General features: G+C 34.8%; 1 protein-coding gene across 3 annotated transcripts in view; it reads left to right on the top strand.

Annotated features, from left to right (window-relative positions):
* LOC145716601 (conserved oligomeric Golgi complex subunit 5-like) overlaps positions 1–22,780 on the top strand; it is a 53,642-nt gene extending 30,862 nt beyond the window's left edge. Inside the window, exons 6-8 of one of the 3 annotated variants that reach the window (XM_081800721.1) lie at positions 10,784–10,904; positions 11,920–11,977; positions 12,959–22,780. In XM_081800721.1, the coding sequence (XP_081656847.1) occupies positions 10,784–10,904; positions 11,920–11,977; position 12,959 (180 nt within the window). In that variant the 3' untranslated portion in view covers positions 12,960–22,780. Of the gene's footprint in view, positions 1–10,783; positions 10,905–11,919; positions 12,060–12,958 lie in introns of those variants that run through there. The other 2 variants (XM_081800720.1, XM_081800719.1) reach the window with 2 other exon arrangements.
* Positions 22,781–23,572: the final 792 nt, after the last annotated feature.

Below are 23,572 nucleotides of genomic sequence, written 5' to 3'. Positions count from 1 at the left end.
TTTTTTTTTTTTTTAAGATTTTATTTATTTATTTGAGAGAGAGAGAATGAGAGAGAGCACATGAGAGGGGGGAGGGTCAGAGGGAGAAGCAGACTCCCTGCCGAGCAGGGAGCCCGATGCGGGACTCGATCCCGGGACTCCAGGATCATGACCTGAGCCGAAGGCAGTCGCTTAACCAACTGAGCCACCCAGGCGCCCTGACCTGGACTTTTGAAGGTAATCTGTAGTTTTCCTCTGGCTTCTTTTAGGATTTTCTCTTCTTTTTGATTCCCTTCAGTTTTAGAATATGGTTCCTTTTTATTCGTGTCAATTCTTTTTCCATCTGTGGGTTTATCTCTTTCATCATTTCTAAGCCATGATTTCTTCAAATATACATCATTCTCTCCTTTATCTTCAGAATCTGATAAATATATGCTCAACTTTCTTTGTCATCCAAGTCATTTACTCACTTTTCCTTAGTCTATGTGTTTTTGTCTTTCCTGGACTTTTTTCTGATTGTATTTTCATTTCATTAATTCTTTCTTTCGCCAATTATAGCCTGTGATTAAACTAGCCTATTATTATTTTGCTAAATTTTGGTAATGTTTATTTTATTTTTAGAAGTTCTATTTTTATTTTTCTGAAATGCTGTATGATCCTGTTTCTTATGTTCTGACTTTTACTTCTTTGTATCTATACTGCTGAGGTTTTCTGTTACCTGACTCTGGGAGGTACAGTATCTGTAGTGTTTGTGGGTATGTTTATTTTGTAGTATGTTTGCCTGTTTTGTGGAATGGAATTCAATTTCTTTGGGTGCCTGATTATCTTTTGCTGTGTCCTGGACACTTTTTTTTTTTTTTGAGAAGTTATTTTTTAGAATATCTGAGTCCTTCAGAGAAGGTTGGTTTTATTTCTGCATGGCATCAGAAATCACTATAAGTCCAAGACAACATTAAATTTGATCAATTTTAACCGTCTACTCCACTTGGCCTCCGAGGCTGTCAAGATGTAGGTTGTAGTTTTCCAAGATTAGAAAGTGTTCTCAGATTACAAGTGGATTTGCTTCTTTTCTTTCTGGATTCTCCTGTGCTTCACTTTTAGCTTCGTATCTTTATATGTTCTATCACTTCTTTGATGCTTTTTGGACATTTTTACATGTCATACAGCATTTTTAGTTGTTTTCAGTGGTAAGGTAACAACCTAGTCTGGCATACTGAAAATAGAAAACTCACATCTCATCTTTTTTCATAAAACAAACATCAGATTATTTTATTTTCCTGATAAAATTATTCATTAGTTTCTTAACAAGAAATAGAATGAAGGGTCAAGTCCTCAGTATGGCATGTAAGCCCCTTCATGATATGGCCTCTGCTTGCCTTTATCAACTTTGCCTTTTACTAGAAATTCTCACATTCATTTCTTTGCACATTTTCTTTTTTCTCTAACTCAGAATGTTCTTGTCATTCGGCAGATTCTAATTGATGTGTCAATTCTTTTGTGAGGGCCTCTCCTGCCCTTCCTTTTGGCAAAGCAGAATATTTCTTTTTCATTTTTTGGTTCCTTTAAAATCCTGTAGATACTTCCACTATAGTACTTTCTGCATAGCTTTTATCTTCTTTATACTCTCTTATAAGACTGAGCTCCTTAAGGGCTGTGATCATATATTATTATTTTTTTTTTTAAAGATTTTTATTTATTTATTTGAGAGAGAATGAGAGACAGAGGGCACAAGAGGGAAGAGGGTCAGAGGAAGAAGCAGACTCCCTGCCGAGCAGGAAGCCCGATGCGGGACTCGATCCAGGAACTCCAGGATTATGACCTGAGCCGAAGGCAGTCACTTAACCAACTGAGCCACCCAGGCGCCCGTGATCATATATTATTAATATTTGAATCTCTAGCCTTAGCATAGTGTTATATACCAGACAGTTAAATGTTTAAGAAATGAGTAAAATGATCTTTTCCTTAGTCTGTGCCCTAGTTTTAATATTTTTCCTAAATATGTAGCATATGTTTCTGAACAAAACATACATGTATACTAATTTCTTTTTAATTTACTTATGCATCTCTCCTATAACAACTTGAGAAATACAGCATGTGGGAACAGTTTGGATGTCTTAGTCTTTTTCAGATAGAGAAGAGGTACTTTCAGGTTATTTCAGGGATAGCTACTTAAGAGCATGTGGAGCAGTGAGGATGCATGGGAACCTGTCCTAACAGCCAAAGAGGAATCCTGAAACAGTGTGACACGTGTGTACAGTAAGACATTGCTTGGCCTGTAATAATATACCAACATTCATGCTTTTCTGTGACTCAGGCTCTGTGTGTGTGTGTCTGTATCTGATACTTTTTCTTTCTGCCATGTGGGAAAACTCATTCTCCTTTTCACTTGCTCATTGTTTCTTCTCACTCTTGCTGCTTTTGTTTCAAGGTTTCTACTTATTGCCACTTTCCTTCCAGTAACAATTTTGGGCAGTTCTTATGCAAGACAATGTCATAGGCCACTGGTGACAGACTTGGTATAGTTTCTTTTGACCTACCATTGTTTCCCAATCTAATCAGTTGTGGCCAAGGTCTCAAGGTCCTATATGACCTGAGGTTTGGTGAACCATGTATAAGGACCTGCCCAAGCTACTTTCCTGAGGAGTCTGGGCACTGCAAGTGCCCAGAACATTGTAAGAGTTCTCTCCTGCGAGTTAATGTTTTACTTTTATGTTAAGATATACATTAAAAAAATACCCCCTCATAGTTAAGTTGGGATTTAAATATTGCTTTTTTAGGATAACTTTCTCATTTTGTACTTAAATCATGGCATTATGTTCAGGGGAATTCTTTTTCGTATGAAAGAATAAACTAACATGTAATGATGGTAGATTTATGTTTAATTTTAGGCAGTGAATTAAAATTTGATTTTTCAATTAAAATTTTAATTTTCATTCACTTCTTTGCTTTCAGCTCCAGATCTTAAACCTGTCAGAATCATGCATTTCTTTTTTTTCCCCCTTTGTTCAATACACTCCTTTGACAGTAAGTTTTAAGAACCTATTTATTTTTGCCTCTTATCTAGCTATTAGCAATAAGGGAAATTTCATGTTTATGCAGGATTTTATAATGAATGAAAATTTCAAGCATTCTGAATCATTTGACTTTTATAATAATTATGTTTAGAAGTTGCTTATCATCATTTTATGGATAAGTAAACCGAGGTTCTGAAAGTTATTTGCTGGAGTTCATAAAGCCAGTGTGCAGCACATTATAACTGCAAAATGAGATTTCTTTCTCTAAATTTAATATTCTTTGCTTTTGATTCTGTGGAATATATAAAAAAGGTAGACAGTGTAGTTCCTGTTCTCCAGAAGCTTGCTGGAGGTAAAAAAATAAAATCAGGAACAAGTCCAGCTTCATAAGTACTGATGCAGTACACTGGTCTAGGACTTCTGAGGCCTGACTGCTATTCTTCATCACTCGAGCAGCATGGTAGTGAAGGAACTTGAATATCTTTAACACCCCCCCCCCCAGCTTTATTGAGTTATAACTGACATATAACATTGTATAAGTTTAAAGTGTGTAACATGATGATTTGATACGTGTGTATATTGTGAGGTGATTACCAGGTGATTACCATGATAAGGTTAGTTAACTCATCCTTCACCATACCTAATTACCAGTTTTGTGGTGGTGGTATGTTCTTTTATAATGAAAGTTTGGAGTGAGTCTGTGAATTCCCTTCCAGCTCTAAAATGCTATGATTCTGTGAAGCTGTGATCTTTTCTTTTATAAATGTTTTTATTTTTTATGGTTACACAAGGATGAGAAGTCAGGATTGTTTGTGTTTAAGATAAACACTTTTTATTTTTATTATTGTTATTAAATATGTGCCCTAATTTTTTTTTATTCTTATGTTAATCCCCATACATTACATCATTAGTTTTAGATGAAGTGTTCCATGATTCATTGTTTGTGCATAACACCCAGTGCTCCATGCAGAACGTGCCCTCCTCAATACCCACCACCACGCTAACCCATCCCCCCACTCCCCTCCCCTCTAGAACCCTGTTTGTTTTTCAGGGTCCATCGTCTCTCATGGTTCGTCTACCCCTCCGATTTCCCCCCTTTTTTTTTTTTTTAAAGATTTTATTTATTTATTCTGAGAGACAGAGAGAGAGACAGAGGCAGAGGGAGAAGCAGGCTCCCCGTGGCGCAGGGAGCCCGATGCGGGACTCGATCCCAGGACCCTGGGATCATGACCTGAGCTGAAGGCAGACACTTAACCATCTGAGCCACCCAGGCGCCCTATGTGCCCTAATTTTCTACCCCCTTATTTTAAAAGATATTATACTAGAGGAACAACTAAATTGAATAACTTTGGCCAAATTATTATAAAGGAAGAAAGAGAGGAAGGGAAAATAAAGAGAAAGAAATATGCCTGTGGACATTTTGATATCTTTATTTCCAGTATTTAATTTTTCCTGGATTAACTCCTATGCAGGCTTACTTTAGGAAGGAAATTCATCTTAGAAATGTGCTGCCTTTAAAACTATTTTGAAGTCTAGGGGCTCTTTGGAAGCTTATTATGTTTTAACCATTTTTATTCTGTTCACTTTATTTAGTCATTTCTGTTTTGAACATTGGGGAGACTTTAATGTTCCTGTTTAATCTTCTTATTCTTTGAGCTCCTAATTCATTTAAATGCATGTGGTATAAGAAAGCAAGAAAGAAAGAGCTATGAAGTTGTTTTTGCCTTGAACATAAAATCACTATGATTGTTCTCTCAATTAGAAGAAAGTACTTTTACATTTAATTCTTTTTGCTTTTTATCCCCATTTCACTCTCTTTCCAAAAGCCTTTTCTTTCTCCAAGCAGAGGCTTCTGACTTCATCTATATACATGAATACATGAGTTGAATTTAATTATCACCCCAAGAATCATCTCTCTTAGCTCATTTTAGTAACATTTTTTGCTTATGAACTGCCTCAGAGTTTTTCAGAAAGAAATTTTGAAGAGCTTATTATCTCTTACATAGAGTATTTAAATTTTTTTAACTTTAAAATTATATAAGAAAATGAGTTTTTTAACTTTCAGTGTAACAGCTTTGTTGAGATATAATCCACATACCTATTATATAACATTTTTATCTTTCAAATTATTTTTTTAACTTTTTATCATTTTACTTTTTAATTTTTTAAGTCATACACATATATTAGCTTTTTACTGGAAAGTTTTTAATTTAACTTTTTAACTTTGGAATTATATAAGTAAGGAAGTTTGAGAAAATGTTTGAATAAAGACAGAAGAAATCATCCTTAAAACATATTCTCTTTTCTGTGTTTATGTTTTATAAATATGTGGTTTTCATCATATAATTAAGTAGGGTCCTTTTTAGTTTTCAGTTAATGTGGTGTCAAATAATTTTATCTACTTTATTGTAGATAGAATTGGAATGATGCCTTATTTTACTGGCTGTATGATTATCCACCAAACAAATGAATGTGCCAGGAAGGAAGGAAGAGAAAGGTAACAGCAACATAAAATGCCAGCGTCCCCAAACACTGTAAAAACAGAGAGAGCAACTACCATAGCAAAACCAAAGAACCTGTGCTGTGGAAGTGATTTTGTGCTAGTTCTGGACCTCGCCTCCAAGGGGCATAGCTGCTTTTGTTCTGCTCTGGGAAAGCCACTGTCTGTGTAAGCAGTCCAACTACCTTGAGACCACCATGCTGTGACACGGAAGCCCCAGCTAACCATGTGGAGGTGATAGGTGCAGAAGCACTGAGGCACCAGACACGGGAGTGAAGCCCTCTGGTACTGTCCAGACCAGCCTCTTTGTCAGCCGGATGCAGCAGAGTCAGTAATCCCAGGTGATAGCACAGGGAGCATATGAACCCTGCCAAAATTACCCACAGAACTGTGAGACCGAACAAATCATTTTCAACCACTAAGTTTTGGGTTGATTTTTTTTCTGCAACAGTAGGTATTGGTAGACCTGCCAAACTGATTTTCAAGTATGGAGACAGCCATCCACAAAGAAGAATGCAGGGAAGATTGTTCCCATGAATCTTTCCTTGGGAATCTGATAGTGTACTTGAGAATGACTAGAGAAACACTAAAGACTGTTGATGAGCATTAGAGTTGAGATTAAGTGAAGGATATAAAGGGGAGTATCTCATGTAATGGCTGTATGTTTTGACAAAGCTCAACTGTAAAAAAAAATGTAGGGAGAGCATGTGCAAAACATGTTTTTATAAACTATCCTCAGCTGTCATATTTGTGTTTGTAGTGTGGGTTTTGTATTGAGTTAATGTTTTCTGTGTGTTGTGCAGCAAAGCAAATGCATAATTTTAAATTATTCTAATTCTGTTATTTCTCATGTCTCTGAGAGCCGGAAGTCTCTGTGGAAGAAATAATGTACAGATGTAAGTTAGAAGAATAAGTAAACACCCTGTGCTCCTGATTTTTAATTGGAAATATCAGTATGAACTCATGAGGTATTTTAATTTTATCTTGACATATACATCACATATGTATATTTTTGTACATATGTATATGTATAATATTAATCTGAAGATGTTTTATGTATATTATGGAATAAAGCAAATGAATATGTGAATTTTTTTTCTATTCTCTTAATTTATTTTATATGAAAGCGGCTTTTTTCACTTTCATTCTTGAAGATATGTTCATTGGATATAGAGTTCTAGGTTGACAGTTTTCTTTTAGCAACTTAAAGATGTGGTCCTTCTGTTTTTTGGTCCTTATAATTTTTTTTTTATGTAATTTGATTCTGACATTTCCTAGCTATGTCTGCTGAAAAGTCACAGAAATGAGCAAACCTAGTCCCAGAATGTGTTCTTGAAATGCTGCTGACTTCTAAAATAAACTGGGGCTTCTTTGATAAATCTTTGATTCCAGGGCATGAAATATATAAAATGATCCTGGAATATTTTTATACTATATATCAAGGAAGCTATCAGCCATTACTAACTAGAGTCAAGACAAAAGGATTGAGGAGCCAACTCAAAGAGCCTCTGGGATGACTAACAAGCTCAGTTTTAGCACTGGAAGTCCCGGGTCCCAGGAAACCTCTTTCTCAGGCATTTGGTACCATTGATCACCCTCAGAGGCTCCCACTGGCCACAAAGGGACAAGGTGAGCATCTGCAAGGGTAAGAGCTAAGTGGGTTGGCATCCTGTATTATGTCTAAATCTCTGAGTTCATACTGACAGCCCAAACAAAACCAAACCCACTAATTGTTCATCTTTAGTAGATATCAGGAAAACAGTCTTTAATTTTGAAATCTGATGAAGCAAGGGAAAGAATCAAGTATTTATTTTTACTTTTCTTTATGAACAGTACCACCAGGTAAACATATAGTAGGTGAGGTAAAGTTTCTTTTTATAGAAAATTTTATATGCTAGCAAGTAAAGACAAAATGATAGAATTGGAGTAATCTCTATATTTTAATGGGTTTTGACATTGAGTATCAGTGACTGCTAACAACACAAAGAGAAAATCACACATGTGCTGCACATGCACCACTACCTAAGGAAAATACCCAAAATTCTAAGCCTGAGTCTGACAAAGCTGCCTACATCCAACTGCGAATGTATGGGAAACACGCAAGACAGAGGAACATGTTCAGCTGCACAGTGGGACTGCATTCCGTGAAACCCAGCCTGTGGGAAATGTATAGGACAGATGGTCGAATATACTTAGCAGATTGTAAAGAAAAAGTAAGAGATGGTGAGGGAACCTATATGGATTAAAAAAAAGGGCGAGTTTAAACTATAGCAGTTAGGTATATACATTTCAGTAATAAAACCATAAATAAAAGTAAGGAAGTGATTACCACAAAAACCAGAGTAGTGGTGTTTCTTGATTGGGTTGGGAGAGTTAGAAGGGAATGGATGGAGGGTGTCATGACTGGGATAGGGTACATACATGGAGGGCTTCTGTAGTCGCTGACATGGTTCTGTCTTCTGATCTGCATGGTGGTTCCAAGTTCAGTTAGCTGTAATTTCTCTGTGTGGTTTTCTGTGTTTGTAATATCTATATCTATTTCAAAGACTATTTTAGAGCAGTTTTAGGTTCACAGCGAAAGTAAGAGGAAGATGGAGGTGTCTCCCATATCCCCTGTCCCCACACATGCATGGCCTCCCCCTTGATCACCATCTCCCCCCAAACTCCCAGAGTGGTACATGTGTTACAGTTGATGAACTTACATTGACACATCACCTCCCAAAGTCCATAGTTTACATCAGGGTTCACTCTTGGTGTACATTCAGTGGTTTGGGACAAATGTATGGTGACATATGTCAGTCATTATAGTGTTATACAAAGTATTTTTAGTGCCCTGAAAGTCCTCTATACTCTGCCTATTCATTCCTCCAAACTTTGGCAGCCACTGATCTTTTTCCTTTATAGTTTTGCCTTTTCCAGAGTGTTAGATAGTTGGAATCATACAATATACAGCCTTTCAGATTAACTTCTTTCACTTAGTAACATGAATTTAAGGCTCCTCTATGCCTTTTCCTGGCTTGATATCTCATTTCTTTTTAGTGCTGAATAATGTTTGTATTAAATTTGGTTATAAAAGTCCAAAATAAAAAATAAGGAAGGGAAATTGACCGGAGTGGAGGCCACTATATTAGGAAATAGTGGTAAGTGATGCCTTATATATTATCTAAGACTTCTTGACTGAGGATTTTATTAAATGCTATCATGAGAAGATTGAACATAATCTCTCAGTAGAGAGCCACTGAAGTTTATTAAAAAGAGGGGCTGGAGTGCTGAAAACTGTGTTTCTAAGAAGATAAACCTAGCAGGATGGATTTCAGGAAGAGATTGGAAAGCTAGTGGTACATCACATTGTGAAGGTGAAGGTGGTAAAGATTTGGATTATGTGATGCTTGTAGGAACAAAGATAATGTAACAGTTGTGATATGCAACAGAAGAATAGTAAGACTTGATGACGGATGAAGTATGGTTAAAAATAAAAGCATTAGAAATAAGCTCAAAGATTTCATTTTTGAGGGCATATCTTTTATTGGACAGGTACTGGGCAATTCTAGAAGGACAATTCTAGGTGATTAGACTAAAGTAAGATCTGGTGTTTCTCCTCATGATGTATTTAGAATCCCAGAGGAATGATCACTAGGGATTTAACATTTCAACTGGTTCATTTAAAAACACTATTCTGACAAGCAAGAAACTGATAACGGTGGTTTTTGATAAGTGCATATTTGTGACAGAGATATGAGGGTGACTTTTTTTTCTTTTGAATCTTGAATTATGTGCTTATATTACTTATTCAGAAAATAAAATTTAATTAAAAGATAAAGATGCCCAAATCTTCCAATTTTCAGGGACAGATTCTTAGTTGGCATTCTTTTATCATTGTAAGTGCTTTAGACTGTAGTTACTCAGAAAAGCATTCAGGTGGCGTGCGGTGCTTGGGTGGCTCAGTCCTTAAGCGTCTGCCTTCGGCTCAGGTCATTATCCCATAGTCCTGGGATCGGGCTCCCTGCTCAGCGGGAAGCCTGCTTCTCCCTCTCTCATTCCCCCTCCTTGTGTTCCCTCTCTCGCTGTGTCTCTGTCTGTCAAATAAATAAATAAAATCTTAAAAAAAAAAAAAAAGCATTGAGGTAAGCATATTTAGTAATTGGTCACCTTTGACTTACATATGTTTGTAAACATTGTATTTTTGAACAAATTTTATGTTTATGTGTCTCTGTATGTTGTGTGGGTGCACGTGTGGTTCTGGGTCTGGGTGTGTTTGTGTGTTTCATTCAGAAAAAAATGTTTATAGCTGGAGTCTCAACTCTTTTCCTAGTGCTTTTAATTCTTACTGCCTCCAGTTAATGATTTTCCTCCTTAGATGGGAGATGTTCTTCTCAACCAGTTTCAGGGCCATAAAGATGGTGGTAATGCAGCAGCACAGACTGTCTCTCTTCATTATCACTACTGATACTAAAGGTCACTACATATCTATTATTCCATCAGTCTCCCCTCTTCTGTCTCTCCCTCAGGCCATTGCTCTGGACCCAGCTTCTACAATAAAGTGTCCTGAAATACATGAGTCTTCATTTTGTGTCTTAGTCTTTTGGCTAGGTAAAGGTGAAATATTACATCTGGTGATGAAAAGAGAATAGGAGGTGACATGTATATATGATAGTTTTTTTTGTTTTAATAACTTTCCTAATTTGTTATTAGTGATAAAAGAACCATTAGACAAATTCAAGGAGGGGATACTTATTCCTTAAGGTCTAGTGAAATCAGAAGTTTTAAGTCTGCTCCCCTGTGGACCTAGAAAAGAGAAACCAGGATTGGAAACAGAGGCAGTAGCTAAGCAGCAGCAGCACAGTAGCTGTCAACCTTGGTTGCACACTGGCACCACTGAGGATATTAAAAAAAAATACTGATGCTTAGTTCCCACCTCTAGAGATCCTGATTTAATTGGTCAGGACTATGGTGTGGGCTTGGAACTTTTGGAACCTACACTTTTGAATTTAATATGAAGACTGTGAACCACTGGCCTAGAGAAGAAAACTGGTCTAGGACTGAGGAAAGGAGTTCCCAGGTTTCACAGCACTTTGATCCCCAAATCTCTTCTTTTGGGATAAACTAGAGTTTACTGTAAAATGATGCTTTCCAGGCTTTGTGATTTTTTAGGTTTCTGATGGGTAGAAAACACAAAAAAGACATGAATGAGTCGTTAGCATCTGGAAAGAATGGACAGATTCACAGCATAATAGTAATGAAACTTCATGGATTGATTACACTTATTTATTTTATTTTGATATTTACACAGGTTGCCTGTGATTTGCTTCGGAGAATAATTCGCATCTTATATCTCACTAAGAGACTCCAAGGACAACTGCAAGGGGGGAGTAGAGAGATAACAAAAGCTGCTCAGAGTCTTAATGAACTTGGTAAGTCCTCTTTTAATTAAAAAATTAGTAGAGTTTTACAGATTTTTCAGTCACTTGATTTGTTGGCTTTTGTTATCACCAGTAACAAATATTATTGAATAAGTGTATTTAATAATTGGCTGTATACAACATTCTCACACTTTTCAAAATGGGTGAATAAAATTAGTTGATTTCTTAGAAATGCTGTTTATTTTTAAAATTCTCATACGGTTGAATTGGCCGTTTTTTGGGTGTACACGCCTATGAATTTTAACACATGCGTAGATTACTCATGTAATCGCCAGCACAGTCATGATATAGAATAAGTTTCATCACCCCAAAAATTTCCTCCTGCTATCCCTTTACAGTCTCACCTCCTCCCCTAACTTTGTCAACCATTGATTGGTTCTCCATCAGTTTAGTTTTATATTTTGGGGAATGTCACATAAATGGGATTATAAAGTATGTAACCTTTTGAGGCTGATTTTTGTATTCAGCATAATACCTTTGAGATATATCCAAGTTTTTATTTATACCATTGTTTGTTACTTGGTGTTTGGTGGAATATCATTGTGTGGTTTTACCACAGTTTATTGATTCAAGGACTGAAGGAAGTTTATGTTGTTCCTAGTTTTTGGTGGTTATGAATAGAGCTACTGTAAACATTTGTGTACAGGTTTTCATGTGAACTTAATTTTCATTTCTGTAGGAGAAATTTTTTTTAGGTGACAAATCCTATGTTGACATTATGCCTAGAAGACTTATTGAATTCATTTCTTAATATGCTCATTCATCTTTCAAGTGTTTAAAACAGACTCTTGACATTCAAGGGTTTAACATTCATGGTTTTGACTATTAACAAGCTGCAAGGTCCATGATGATATAGTTCATATTTCAGGCAAAATTTTGAATAGCTACTGAGTGTACATAGAACTAACACCTGCATTTTAATGAGGCTTTGTGGTTTTCTTCTTTTCTTTGGGTACTCAGTAATTCTTCTGAAGTGGATGTGTTTAGTGATTTTGTACCTTTGTAGGTCCAGAGGTCTTTGATGATATCCAATTCAAGTATCAAGAGTCTACTTACTCTTCGTGGTATGCTTTGAAAATAATATCAGAAAGATATGCATTACATGTTATTTTTGAATTTTTCTATCTTTGATATTTCAATTATATAGTCAGGTTGTAATGCTTATTCCATATTTTTTACTAAAGCAGTATATAGCCTCCTTCATAAATGATACTTGAGTATCAATTTTTAATGCTCAAATACATTGCTTAGGCACATCATTGGGAATATATCTAACTTGTGATTTAGTATGCTTGGAATATATTATATAAAAAATATTTACTTAAATTAAAAAAATTTAAGTTTTTAAGCTCTAGTTAGTTAACAAAGTGTTATATTATTTTCAGGTGTATAATGTAGTGATTCAGTACTTCCGTACATCACTGGGTGCTCATCACAGCTAAACGCACTCCTTAATCCCCATCATCTATTTAACCCATTCCCCCCACCTCTCCTCTAGTAATCATCAGTTTGTTCTCTATAGTTAAAGTCTGTTAAAAAGTTAATTTTTAATCAGTGAGTAATGCTTGAGTGTTTTTTTTCACAATATGTGCTAAATGTAGGAGTGTAAAAATTCTAGTATAAGCTTTTATTTTTTGCTTTCACATTTAATTTCTTTGCTCCAAAAATAATCTGTAGGATAATAGAATCATTAAAAACAGGCACAAATTGTTCCAAGGTTTATTATGTATATTTGTCATCATTGACACTGTTCCATAATAAAAAATTGCTAGATTTTGATTATGACTGTCATTTTTTTCTAGAAAAAACAGATGCTGTAATGCAAATGGTGATGTCTTCTTTTTAAAAAAACAGACACAAGTATCAATCATAATGTTCTGAGTTGCTTCAGTGTAGAGTATAAACCCATTATCCTTCCAATGAGGCATTGGCTTTATCCAAAGTTTTTAAAATATTAAATGGTGAATAGTTGTTGAGAAAATATAGTTCATGGTGGAATTATCTCAAAATGGATTATATTAACTTAAATTTTTTAACCTTTGCAGATTATATACCATTCAAAATTTGCAAAGACACCATCTCTTCATCATTCACCACTGTGGGTCAGTCTTAGCCAACCCTGGCATTGATAATAAGGAGAAGCCAAGAGGAAGATAAAGTTTCTTCTTTTGGAATTAATATGTTAATAAAAGTAATAACTTGGGAATCAGTATTACAATTACACATATATACAAAATGATATTTTATGATTGGAACATCTCTGAAATTATCAGTGTCTATATCAGTATGGTTCTGATTCTCATTAGAAAGAATAAAATGATGAAGAGTAGTAGTGTTTACACAGGCCCTTGAAATTAACTTAAAATAATCTCTTAAACTTGAAAGGTCTTGATGGTTGGATTGCAGAGACCAGACGAAATACATTGTCATCTAGAAATTAAGTGTATTTTGAGGGACTGGAGGGAATGTAGAGTGACTGCTAAAGGCTACCAATTTCTCTTTGGGATGATGAAAATGTTCTGGAATTAAATAGTGGTGATTGTTGCACAGCCTCATCAATATATGGAAAAGCTGCTGAATTATGCACTTAAAACTGTTGAATTTTATGGTATTTGAATTATATACCAATATATAAACTATATTCTGGTACCTGGTGACAATTATTTTATATTGGTACCTTTTCTTAAATTGAGGTCTAAATGACATTCAATAAACTGCACATATTGAAAATGTATAGTTTGGTAAGTTTTGACACGAAACATCACCAGCATCAAGGTAATGAACATAACTATCACTCCCAAAAGTTTCCTCCTGCCACTTGGCAAGCCTTCCTCAGGCATTTGCTGATCTTCTTTCTGTCACTGTAGATTTAGTTGGCACTTTAGAAATCATACAGTTTGTATGTGTTTTTGTGGCTTCTTCCAGTCAGTTAATTTTGAGATTTATCCATGTTGTTGTGTGTATCAATAGCTCCTTCCTTTCTTTTTCTGAGTAGTATTCCATCTATTAGATATCCCACAGTTGGCTTATCCATTAGCCTGTTGATGGATATTTGGGTTGTTTCTAGTTTTTGGCTATAACAAATCAAGCTGCTATGAACATTCATGTACAAGTCTTTGTATGGACATATATGCTTTCATTTATCTTTGATCAATACATAGGAATGGAATGGCTAGATCATATGGTAGATGTATGTTTAACTTTTTAAGAAATTGCCAAGGTGTTTTTCAAAGTAGTTGTAAAATTTTACATTCCTATCAGTAGTATATGAAAATTGTACTTCTCCACATGCTAACACTTGTAATAGTCAGTCTTGTTAATTTTAGCCGTTCTAATAGATGTATAGTGGTACTCTGTTTTGAGTTTACAAAAAATTTGAACTAATAAAGAAGTTTAGCAAGATTTCAGGATACAAGATTAATATACAAAAATTAGTTTTATTTCCATGTACTGTTAACAAGCAATTGGAAATTGAAATTCAAAAATACCAATTATAATATGAAAAATATGAAATACTTAGGTTGAATTTGACAAAAGATTCGTAAGACATATAGACTGAGAACTAGAAAACATTGTGAATGGTGAAAGAAGACATAAATTAATAAATAAACCTTGTCTCCCTAAATTGATCTATATGAATTCAGTATGGTTATAATCTGAATCCCAACAGGTTTTTATTTAGAAATTAACAAACTGATTTGAAAATTCATATGGAAATGCAAAATATCTAGATAGACAAAGCTTTTAAAAGAGAACAAAGTTGGAAGATTAACCCTACCTGATTTGAAGACTTACTACAAAAACTTATAGTAAACAAGACAAAAAGATAGACAAACATACCAATGGAACAGAATAGTGAGTCTAGAAATAGACCTACACTTATATGAACAACTGATTTTTGACAAATTTAGCAGGGAGAAGGTAGTCTTTTCAGCAGATGGTACTGGCACAATTGGATAGCTATATGCGAAACAGTGAACTTGTAGTCATACCTCACTTCATATTAAAAAAATAAAATAAAACTAACTGAAAATGGATCATAGCCCTAAATGGAAAACCTACATTATAGAAAATCTAGAAGGAAATACAAGAGAACATTTCTGTGACTTTAAGATTTTATTTACTTATTTGACAGAGAGAGACACAGCGAGAGAGGGAACACAAGCAGGGGGAGAGGGAGAGGGAGAAGCAGGCTTCCCGCGGAGCAGGGAGTCTGATGCGGGGCTCGACCCCAGGACCCTGGGATCATGACCTGAGCCGAAGGCAGACGCTTAACAACTGAGCCACCCAGGCGCCCCTGTGACTTTGAATTAGAAAATGATTTCATAGATATATCATTCAAAGCACAATTCACACACAGAAAAACTGATAAATTAGATTTTATCAAAATTTAAAACTTCTGTTCTTTGAATGATACTATTAGAAGAATGAAAAGGGAAGCCATCAACAGGAAGAAAATACATGCAAAGTATGTATTTGCTAAAGGACTAGTGTCCAGAATATATAGAACACTCTACAATCTTGGTAAGAACACAAACAATGCAATTAAAAAATAGGCAAAAGATTTGTACAGACACTTCACCAAAGAAGATACATGGATGGTAGCTGTGCCTGTAAGGTGCTCAACATCATTAGGCATTAGGGAAATAAAAATTAAAATTGTACTAGTGTCTTACTGAGAGTAAGCAGGATTAGCGCAGGCATACTTGGAATTTTTCAGGCAGACTGTTCTGCAATGATTTTTTAAAACTACTTAGTGTAGGTTTTAGGATTAAATTGTATCATTGATTTAATGCTTTTCTTTAAGAAGAGTCCCAAGACTAGATGAAAATTTAGTTGGGCCTTACTACAAACTGACAACATTTTTTTGAGCATCGGCAAGATAATGTACTTAAAAATGTATTTTTAGTACCAACTACCCTTTAAAATTGTTGTTAGCCCATCAAATCAGGGTCTCTACATGATTCATAAGCTTGATATCTTTTCAGAATTTTTTGAGCAGCTTGGTAAGCTGTCATTGTGAACCAGAGGAAGGGACCTTCTTACAAATTAAATTGGTGTCTGAAATTACTTAAGATTAAAACTATTGAAAAGGTTTTTGTAATATCAGTGTATCTAGATCAGTTTGAGTAACAGGTTTCCTTATTCCATGGAATGCATTTGTACTTTTTCTGCGTTGAATCGAAGCTATAGTGGTGAAACCAGAAAGTGCTACATTTCCGCAATCAACATTATTTGTTTTCTCCTTTGGAACATTATGAGGTATTCTACCCATGATATAGACAACTTGACCTATCCACCATATACTGATTGGTAAGGAATCTAGTATACTCTTTGCTTTAGTGTTATCAAATGTTAAAATTCTGCTGGATACTATTGGATTAGAATATTTAAATGTATTTTTTTAAATTATGTTAATCACCATACATTACATCATTAGTTTTTGATAGAATATTTAATTGTAGAGAGAACATGGAAGACATAAATCTGTACTATTTTGATTTTAGGTAGATAATCTTTTCTTGCATACTAGTTGCCTTGGAGTTGTTGAGAGATTCAGTTTGAACCTAGTTCCTCTCTACTTGTGATTTCATTTAGATTCCTTACATTTTATTTCTTCTTATTTGTATTAGACCCTTACTTTTGGAAGTTTTTTTTAAACAATGAATCTTTAATTATCTTAAAGTTTACTAGGTGTTTTTGAGAGTCATGACTACCAAGAGCCAATATTTACCTTGTGAAGTTACCATAATTAGGGTTTACTTCTCTCTCACTTTTTCTGGCTTAGAAACTTTTTTTGCCAACAGTGAGAATTAATAATGTGTATGGATATTTTATTGCCTGACTTTTTGTAAAGAAGGCATTCATTTGACTTACAAAAATACATAATAAGAAAAAATACATAAAAAGAATGAGCAACAAATCAGAGACCAGCAATACGAGTGAAAAAGGGTTGATCCATAGAGGGATCGCAGCCCAGCTTTTTGTGAGTCTTGAGTTGAGGCAGAGATGATTCATAATTCAACCCCCTCCTCCCATTGATAGGCATTCTTTTCACAGCTTTTGGGGAGAAATGGGATAGGGGATTCATATATAGGTAGGGGTGATTGGAGCTCTCACCAACTGTAATGACAACTCATCCTTCTGAAATTTTCTTGATTCTGCTTCATCTTTCCCTTCATATTAACCAAGTTCACAGGATACTGGTTTATAATCCGGAACACTGTTCATTAATTTGCAGTGAGGTATGTGCTGTTCGTTGGGCTGAGCACATTTAATTTTCTCTCTGGATGGATTAAGTGGAAAAACAAATTTGTAATCAGAGACTTGTTGGTAGAATTTGAGTTAGATCAAGGGAAGCTGGTTGTATGATTCAGATATTTGGCGCAAAGTGTGATAAGCCTGATGCTTACATCTTCACATTAATAATGTGCCTACTTTTACCTGGAGTTCTGAATAAGTCTTGGGTCATGGGAAACCTCTCTTGGTCACTGCCAATCTCTTGACTCTGTATTTCTTGTTTTATGCTTCATGTTGTTGACTGTCCCTATTTAGTTTATACGTTATTTTATCCAAGTGTAGGACACAATAAAATTGATTAGGTTTCTGCTTCCAATTAAAATTATATCTCAGTGCTGAGTACAGTTATATTCCAGATATGAATTGGGAGTTTGAATGTTCCCTAGATTTTAGTCATACATTTGGTCTCTTGAACTTTAGAATGATTTTCTGCTAATCCCACTTGCTGGAAGAAACTTGTTAGTATTTAAATACTTAAGATTTATATGTTAATATGATAAGCTTTGTATCTTTTTATAGTATTGATGCTTTCTAAACAGAAATATAATGTCTTCTCATTCATTCCAGTCTGTTTTTATATTTTCAAAGATTTTTAGTTTTAAAATAATATATGTACATCATATATATTGTGTTTTATGATAACTTTATTTCTAGGTAGTTTAAAAATTTTTAGTTCCTAATTAATTTTTACTTATCCTACAAGTAGGGATTGGAGGAGAAAAAATTTTCCATAAAAAAATAAGCAGAGCATACTTTCATGTGGACTGTCTAGTCTTTTTTTTTCTCTCATCTTTTTATGAAAATCATGATTTATGATTCATTTAGTTTATTTAGCAAATAAGTTTCAGTACACATAAGCCCTGTGGCTTTGTAGGAACCTGGTATAATATGAGTAAATGTAGTTTTTGTGTTTGAGAAGTTTAAGGTATATCCTTATCTGAAACGAAGCTTAAAACTGATAATGACAATGATGATGTTATTATTATTGTTATTATTATTATTCTCATCGTCCATGGGAGAAACCAGTCTCCTCTCTTCCCAGCTTTCTCATCTTGGTTCATCTGCATTTTCCATGAAAAGATAAGAAAAAAGCTCCACTCAATTTCTCACCATAAGACTTAGATAAATTCATTTGTTCATTCAGCCCATATTTATTGAATGCCTGCTATGTGTGCCATGTGCTGTTCTTGATATTGCAGATATATCAATGAACAAAACAAAAGGAGTGCCCCTCCCCTTTATAAGAGCTTATATTCTAGTGGGCTCTAGGTCACATGCATGGTATATCTGTAAAAATCTGATGGCAGAGCCTGACCTCTTAACCACCAGTGCTGTACTCTTTTCCTTAAACTCTATAGCATCATTCAATTACTTTACAAAAGGCATTGCTGCCTTTAGTAGATCTCAGGGTCCTTTAAAAAAAAAAAAAAAGGATAAAAAAATGACATTTAAGATATACCGTGTTTATGTAATATATTTTATGTTGTGATTATTGGTTGACTGTTGTTAGTAACTTCTATATAAAAGCTTTATTGATTTAACATTTAAAGATCATTTTTTTTAAAAGTATAACCGGGCATAAGTTGTAATTAAGCAGTTGGATATAATAGAAATTAATTTTTATTATGTCCTGTTTCCTGAGTTTTATAATGTTGCTAAGCTGCGATACATTAGTACCATGTATCATGAGAAAATATTCTGTAAACCAAATTTATCAGAGAAATATTTTGGGAAATATTTAATGTAGAAGGAAAGGATTATCTGTATGTTTGTTTCACCCACTACTGTTCGTTTTGTAACTGATATTTTCTCAATCTAGTAAAACAGTACTTACAGGCAAACAGTTCTGATTTATGCACAGGTGAGAGAAGTATGATTTATATAATCTTTGCCATGTACTAGGTGACTGATAATTTACTGAACTGATTAATGTTTTTTGAGATGTCTACAAGATGATGTTGTTGATGAAAATTTCAGAAAGTTTTATTATTTCAAGCTTACTAAAATTTTCTTCTGATAGGAAAATTTGTAAATATGCCATATAACTATTTCCAGTATTAAATTAGGCCCGAGGTGATTTCTTAAATGCATTTAATACACGCATAGGTTTTTTTTGTGACAACTTCAAGGTGGAGAGTTCAATATGCATTTTTCAGCCTATATTGTAATCACCTGTGGTGATAAACATTTTCAGTAAGTATGTTTGCTTTAGATGGTCTCTAAATTACTTACATATGTGACTGGATTCAGCTACCACCAGGTGGGGGTGATGCTGTGCTCAAATCCAAATGTTCAGAATAGTGGACTTATGCTTAGGTATGGGTTTGCCTGTTATAGAGATAAGCATATTAAAATTATACACTACCTCTCTTTTTAATTAATGAAATTTAATGTTACTAAAGTTTATATTTAACAGATGATAACCACGCAGCGTTTATGATCCTATTTTACTGGTTTTATCTTTTATCACATAGTATCAAAAAAAGCAGGATAACATTCAGACAAAACAAGCAGTTTACTTTTTGTTTTGTTTTAAGATTTTATTTATTTATTTGAGAGAAGGAGAGATAGAGCGAGAGTAGGAGGAAACAGAGGGAGAGGGAGAGGCAGGCTCCCCTTGAGCAGGGAGCCTGATGCGGGACTCGATTCCAGAACCCTGGGATCATGACCTGAGCCAAAGGCAGACACTTTTACCGACTGAGCCACCCAAGAGCCCACAGCTTACTTTCTGTAAACTTTAGAATATTTTCATACATTTCAAAGTTACAGTAGTATTTCTAGGTGTATGTTTTATTACGTATGGTCATTTAATGCTTATGGAAGCTCTGTATTGCACCTTACTATTTGTCATCCCTTGCTGGAACATTTATGAGTATTTGAGAATGATTTATTTAGTGTAAGGTTCTTCAGACTAGTAATGTATCAAATTTTTTTATATCTTGGTTCTAAAGGTTTGTTTTTTGTCTTTTTTTTTCCCATTTGGATGCTTAGCCCAGTAGTTCTCAACCTCTTTTCCGTTCCAGTATTTATATCATTAATAATGTTAAGTTTTAAATATTATGGATATGAAGAGTGCCTCAGAAATACAGGCTTATTATTTTATTGACCTTTTTTTTCTTTTTACTGGATTATTTTATTGACTTTTCCTTAAAAATGGTGTTAGCCTACTTAGTGAATTGCATTTGGATCTCTAAGTCTGATATTTTTTGGGAACTTAGGTGGGATGTTCTACTTTTCATTGCCATTATACTTCATTACTTTATATATAAAAAAGCCTAGAACTACATGCAACATTTTTATCAGTCTTTGATTTGGTAAATTAAATTTAGCTATAGGCTAAAAGTGTTTGATGTAAATTTATGATTGTAGGTATATTTATGGAGTTTAGCATTTTATTTGATTTTTTTATTTTTTCAAAGATTTTATTTATTTGAGAGAGAGAGAGAGAGAGTGAGCACGAGTGGGGGAGAGGAGCAGAGGGAGAGGGAGAAGCAGATGCCCCGCTGAGCAGGGAGTCAGATGTAGGATGGGGCACTGGAAAGGCAGATGCTTAACAGATTGAGCCACCCAGGCGCCCCCAGAGTTTAACATAATACCATGAAAACAACAGGAATGATATTCTGAGAGACATGTTCAGTAAAACAGGATGAAGTTTTATTCATTTGTTTTAATTTCTATGTTACAGACTTGAAATTTGTTGCAGTGAATCAGAAATATACTTTTCTACCATATCTAAATGGAAGATAATGCTGGTAATATAATTTTATTATCACAACTAGGAATATGTTCAGTGGTCAGTTGTGATCTATATTATTTACATTTTAACACTAAAATTAATACATCAATATATTAAAGTAATTCCACTTTGGGGGGAAAAAAATCCTGGTATCATTCTGTCTGGGAAACCATTCTCTAAAATCCAATTAGTTAATACCATATATAACTCAAAATGGCCAAGTTTGTTAGCTAGGGATATAGCTTATGGCTAATTTATTCTGGTGAGTACATTAAGAAGGCGTGATGCTCAGAATGAGATGGTACATGGAGATTAATAAAGATTTTTCTGTAGCATTTACAGGGATTGGTAACATCTGCTTTGAAAAATCTCTATATCTAAATTATATGGTCTGCATCTCTGGAGATTCAGTTTTTTAACTTCTCAAGTTTATCAAGAGCTGCTGCTTGAGGAAAATGCTGAATTTGTCAGCAACTATTCCTGAACACCTCTTTCATCTGTCTGTTTTAGGAAAGAGCGGTTGGATAGGATCTTTATTTTTCAAAACAGGATGCCAACTCTTACATTTTAATTTGGTTTCCAAAACATATGGATCTATACTCCATCAATGTAATATACGTTATTGTCTTCCCAAATCCTTTTTCCCCTTCTTCTTCCTTTCTGGCAGAGTTCAAGATTTGTTGAGTTTTCATCTTAGTAACCCTGGGCTCAGGGAAGGGGCTCTGCCCTTACTCCAGGGCTTAGATCATGATTGGCCTTGGTAGTTTCTTTCTTTCCTGTAATTTGTTTAGACATGTGATCTCATCTGAGCTAAGGAAATTTGAGGGAAGTGAGCTGGGAAGTTCCAGACTTTTTGGAAAAACTTTCTTTGCAAATAGATGCAGATGAAAAGGAGAAACTAGAGGTAGTGACTAGATATTATATCCCTATTTCTATCCAAACTTTGAAGTTGAGACCTACTACTCTCCTATTTGCAACAAATAAACAGATACCAGATCTCATTACCGTTTCAGTCAGTTCTCTCATTTTCTTGATTTCACACACTTTTTAAAAACTTTTCTGGTTAGTAATACTAATACTTTATATTGGTATGGTCTTTATAACCTATATGTTCACACATATAATCTTATCAGATTATCTCCTTTCTTTCATTTCTCTTCTCTCATTACTTCTTTCTTCATGTCTCTCCCCCGCACCCCCCACTTTTTCCATTTTTCCTCATCTTCTTTACAATCTGTCCCACCCAGTTCTTCCTCTTCCTTCCCCCTCCCTTTTTCTTAAGTACATTTCTGTTGTGCTCTAAGCATAGTCCCTTACTTCCCAAGTGGAGCTGGACTAATGATGCATTTGAAGAACGGGAAGAAGAATGTGGGCACCAGAGTTAGATTGAGATTGGGGTGGGTGTTCCTTTTTGGGAAATATCAAGAAACAGATTTAAATCCGTTTATAAAAAATCAACTTTTTTCAGGTATGACTTATATGCAGTAAAATGCACCCATTTGAACTGTACACTATGATGGGATGTGATATGTATATACATTGGTATAATCACCACCACAGTCAAGATACAGAACATTTTCATCTCCCCAAAAAGTTGTTTGGTGCCTCTTTAAGTCAGTCTTCCCTCTTCCAACACAAACTTTGGGTTATTAGAGATTTCATTTGCTCTTTCTTGAATTTCAAATACTTGGAATCATACAGTATATACTCCTTTGATGAGTAGTATTCCACTGCATGTATATACCACAGTGTGTGTATCCATTGCTTTTGATGCGTATTTGGGTGGTTTTCATCTTTTGACCATTGTAAATAAAGCTCTTATGAACATTTATTTTCAGTGCTCTTGGGTAAATACCTTGAGTGGAATTCCTGAGTTTTCTGTGTTATGATTAATTTCTTAAGATTTGCTACACTATTTTCCAAACTGGTTGTACATTGCACATTTTCACTAGCAGTACATGAGAGTCCCATTTGCTTTACATCCTTCAATGTGTGGCATTGTGAATCATTTTAATTTTGGGCACTCTAATAGATGTGTAGTGATATCTCCTTGTGATTTTAACTTACACTGACATGATTACATGATTTTGAGCCTATTTTTGTGTTTATTTCCCGTTTTGTTTACCTTATTTTTTTTTGTTTTTTGTTTTTATTTTTCTTATTAACATATAATGTAGTATTTGTTTCAGGGACACAGGTCTGTGATTCATCAGTCTTAAACAATTCACAGTGCTCACCATAGTACATACCCTCCCCAGTGTCCATCACCCAGCCACCCCATCCCTCCCACCCCCGCCCCTCCACTCCAGCAACCCTCATTTTGTTTCCTGAGATTAAGAGTCTCTTGTGGTTTGTCTCCCTCTCTGGTTTCGTCTTGTTTCATTTTTCCCTCCCTTCCCCTATGATCCTCTGTCTTTTTTCTCAAATTCCTCATATCAGTGAGATCATATGATACTTGTCTTTCTCTGATTGACTTATTTTGCTTAGCATAATACCCTCTAGTTCCATCCATGTCATTGCAAATGACAAGATTTCATTTTTTTTTTTTGATGGCTGCATAATATTTCATTGTGTGTGTGTATGTATATATTTATTCATCTGTTGATGGACATCTAGGCTCTTT

This window comes from Leptonychotes weddellii, chromosome 12, assembly GCF_054177405.1.
Source record: "Leptonychotes weddellii isolate Sample4059 chromosome 12, ASM5417740v2, whole genome shotgun sequence".
NCBI classification, from domain to species: domain Eukaryota; kingdom Metazoa; phylum Chordata; class Mammalia; order Carnivora; family Phocidae; genus Leptonychotes; species Leptonychotes weddellii.
The sequence above is the reverse complement of the archived record's forward strand: the minus strand, read 5'-3'. Positions and strand labels throughout refer to the sequence as shown.